At 54.0% G+C, this 3992-nt stretch overlaps 1 protein-coding gene across 1 annotated transcript in view; it reads left to right on the plus strand.

Annotated features, from left to right (window-relative positions):
* Positions 1-3635, plus strand: part of Arap1 (ArfGAP with RhoGAP domain, ankyrin repeat and PH domain 1) — a 45640-nt gene extending 42005 nt beyond the window's left edge. The window contains exons 30-34 of the mRNA XM_032893081.1: positions 80-162; positions 1131-1181; positions 1332-1395; positions 2665-2814; positions 3049-3635. Coding sequence (XP_032748972.1) covers positions 80-162; positions 1131-1181; positions 1332-1395; positions 2665-2814; positions 3049-3066 — 366 coding nt within the window. The 3' untranslated portion in view covers positions 3067-3635. The remainder of the gene's footprint in view (positions 1-79; positions 163-1130; positions 1182-1331; positions 1396-2664; positions 2815-3048) is intronic.
* Positions 3636-3992: the final 357 nt, after the last annotated feature.

Raw genomic sequence — 3992 nt, forward strand, 5'->3', positions numbered from 1 at the left:
GGGGATGGGAGAGGGCAGTGTGCCAGTGGAAGAGCTACTTCTGACTGTACCCACCTGACTGACGGAAGTGTCCCCCCAGAGTCACCGGCCCGAGAAGGAGTGGCCTGTCAAGAGCCTCAAAGTCTACCTGGGTGTAAAGAAGAAACTGCGGCCACCTACTTGGTAAGTCAGGACTGAGGTGCTGGGCCTATGACCAGGAACTGACGGATGGGGTCAAGAACTGATAGGGAGGCCCAGCTGGGGTTCGGAGCTCTATAGGAATAGTGTAGTGGTTTTGTAGTCAGGGTCCTCTTGCCCAGTAGCATCACCAAGGCATGACATAGAAGTGCAGTTTTTCAGGTAACCCCTGAGCCTCCTGAGTTTGGGGTTCTGTAGTAGGGCTCAGGGCTCAGTGTCTCCTCATGTAACAGAGAGTGAGTTTATGATTTGGAGGGGTGAGTGTGCCTTTTGTATGTGTGGTGCATGCCAGTGAGCGTCTGGGTGCATAGACCTCTGTATGCTCGTGTGGAAACCAGAGCAGGATTTGGGAAGTCTTCCTCTGTCACTCTCTGCCTTATTCTCTTGGGACAGGGTGTCACTGAAGCTGTTCAAGCTAGAGTGTCTGGTCACTGTGTTTTGGGGTCCACCTCCCAGTCTCTGCTCCCCAACACAGGAGTCACAGGCACCCACACTCATGCCCAGCTTTTTATGCAGTTGCTCGGGATTTGAACTCAGATCCTCATGCTTGCACTCTTACTGAGCAGTGTCTCCAGCGTATATGTTTGAGCAAGTTGAAAAGCAATGCACGCCACTGTGGCTGTTAGGCACTGCAGTCATGTGACTTGATTTTCTGACTCTCATCTGCTGTGCACCAGGCTGACTCTGGTTCTTGGGTGGGCTTGGGCAGACATCAACACGTTCGGATGGTCTTTTGTTCTTCAGTGGTGAGGATAGAACTCAGTATCTTGGGCATGCTAGACACACATACCATCCCCAGCTCAGGCCCAGCGTTGGGGTGGGGAGAGAGAAGGACAATGGCTTTAGTGCGCTGCACTGGGGGATGCTTTGGCTCTGCTCTGCCCAGGCTTCTGGGCTCTGTCCCACAAGTCTTGGCAAGTTCCAAGTGACACCTTCTCTGGCTCTCCCTGCAGCTGGGGCTTCACGGTGGTGCATGAGACAGAAAAGCATGAGAAGCAGCAGTGGTAAGCCAGGGCCCCATTCTAAGGGCTAAGGGAGACGGGCAGGACTGGGGCTCCCCTCTGTGCCTAGCTCTATGGCTTATGAGGAGACAGGGAGGCAGAATGCTCTCTCTCCAAGGCCCTCAGCAGCAACCCACCCTGTACCTTCTGCAGGTACCTCTGCTGTGACACACAGATGGAGCTTCGAGAGTGGTTTGCCACCTTCCTCTCTGTACAGGTACCAGCTTCAGGGCGTTCATCCAGAGGCTCCACCATGGAGAGCGGGACAGCAGCAGAGAAAGGATTAGGAATAGGAATTAGGTCTCTGGACACAGGGACATTCACCTAGAGAGGAGTGGCTTCCAGGCAGAGGAAGCAGCATATCCATAGACCTCGGTGTGAAAAGAGAAAGAAGGCTGCTTATGAAAGAAGCATTTGATTTGGGGTTCATGGTTCAACAGGGTTAGAGTCCATGATCATCATGATGGGGACCGTGGAAGCAGTCAGGCAGCCATGGTACTGGAGGAGTAGCTGAGACCTCATCCACAAGTGGGAAGGAGGGAGGGAGAGAGGGGGAGGGGGAGAAGGAGGAGGAAGGGAAGGGAGAGGGGAGGAGTGGGGGGGGAGAGAACTGGAAATGACAAGGGCTTTTGAAACTTAAAAGCCTCATCCCCTAGTGGCACACCTCCTCCAACAAGGCCATACCTCCTAATCCTTCCCAAACAGTTCCACCAAGTAGGAACCAAGTATTCAAATATATGAGCCTATGTATGTCCTTCTCATTCAAACCTCTACATTCACCACTTGCAAGGGGAGAAGCCAGCAGTGCCATACCTTGGCATGGGTCAGGAGCAGGATTGTAAGAACCTTGAGACCATGGTCAAGAAGCTGAACTAGACCTTGAGTTTCAAGTGAGTTTGAGCTGTGTGTAGGATTGAGCCTAAAGGAGATCTCTCAGCTCGCTCAGCACCTGTGTCCAGGGAAAAGCGCCTGAAGGGGCACACCCATGGAGCAGTCAAGCTGTGGGACTGCCCTGGAGCCAGAACAAGGCCAGAGTCTAGTTAGACATGAAACAGATGAGTTAGAACAGATGTTCAGCAGAGTTCAGAACTGTGCAGGGAGAAGGGAGTCAACACTGTTAGGGCTCTAGGCTGAGTTCCTGGTGTTATATTCTTTTTACTCTGAGCTTCCTAGTGATCAAGGCCTAGATGGAAACAGGGTGGATTCTGTAGTTCTTGGTTGCTGGGAAGAGGAGGCCCAGTGTCTTTCATTTTCTTGATGCTGCATTCTGAGGGAGGTTTGCGGATCTTGAGTAATCTAGTTGGCTGGGCTGTGCTGGGATATGGTCATCTGCAAGCAGCTGCTTCTCCTATCAGCTTCGATCAAAGCTGAAGGCGTCAGCTCAGATCCTATCTGGAGATTTTTCTGAGAAGGGGCGGGTGGAACTTGAGCCTGCAAGCTGAGGTGTGGCCCAGACCCTAGCACTCCTTTCCTGGTTGTTCCGTAGCACGATGGCCTGGTGTGGCCCTCAGAGCCCTCTCGAGTGTCCCGGGCAGTGCCTGAGGTCCGGATGGGCAGTGTATCACTGATCCCTCTACGCGGCAGTGAGAATGAGATGCGCCGGAGCGTGGCAGCCTTCACTGCCGACCCCCTTTCCGTAAGTGGCTCTGGTCCCCGTGGGCAAGGCTGGGTGGGACCTGGCTGGATGCCTGCCTGCACTTCACTAATGTCTCTCAGAGCCTGTGTAGTCCCTTTCCTAGGTTTCTGGGGCCCCCTCTGTCCGGGCCTGGGAATCCCGACTGCTGGTATTTCTGTATCCACTTCATTGCTAGCTGTTCCCTTTTATTACCACAAAGCACTGATAGGCTATGGGTTTCTGTGCTCCCTACAGCTCCTCCGTCACGTCTGAGCATAGGAGTCATTCTGACTTGGGACGCCATCTCTGCCCTCAGGAGCTTTCCTGTTCAGACTCCCCCGTGCTCTGCGTGTTTGGTGTGAGCCAACAGAAAACACGGGGAAGCCATACCCACATCCCACATCCTGACTGCAGCAGGCTCCTTGGCTGGGCAGGAATGGGCTGGCAGTGGGGATTTCCCAGGAGGGGCCCTTATTCTCCAGGCATGCAATGCTCTTGACCTGGCTTGCTTACCCAGGGTCACTCTCCTCTCAGTGGGATTGGAAAGATGGACAGAAATCAGGAGCTGTGCAGGAGAGGCTCAAGGGTTTGGGGCCCCGCTAGGAGGGAGCCCACCCGCTTCCCACAGGCCCCTGAACAGGAAAAGGTGATACTCTGAAAGAACTCCTAGGGGGTCTACAAGGGAGCTCATGGGGAGCTTCTACAGGATGAAATCTGGACTAGAGGATGTCAGCCCTCTTCTGGTGTGTGCTGGCAGGGATGCCAGGCTGCGGCCGCCTGCCATCCCTTCCCCACTTTGGATACTTTTTGATAATATAAATATATCTGTATATTTTACCCTATGGTGTTGAGGCCTGCGATTGTTTGGGGGGACTGGTGTCCCAGGCTCAGGGTGCATTTGGCTGTGAAGCTCAGAGGTGGGTCTGGTACTTTGAAGCCGAAAGCCTGAGTCCCACCCTCTGCACGTTTACTGAGCTGTCCTGGCCCTGTACAGCCAGGCTGTGGAATTCCTGATTCAGGATAAGGCAGACCCTAGCTAGTCTGAGCCCTGGTCCCTACAACCATCTGAGCTGGGGCCTAGATCAGTGTTAGTGACCCGGCACAGTTGCTCACAGCCCCTGCTGGAGACACAAGGCCACAGTGCATGCCACAAGCTTTGGTGGACTGTGAAGGGGGCCTTCACCCTGGGCACCATGTTT

The sequence above is a fragment of the Rattus rattus genome, chromosome 2 (assembly GCF_011064425.1).
Source record: "Rattus rattus isolate New Zealand chromosome 2, Rrattus_CSIRO_v1, whole genome shotgun sequence".
NCBI lineage: Eukaryota > Metazoa > Chordata > Mammalia > Rodentia > Muridae > Rattus > Rattus rattus.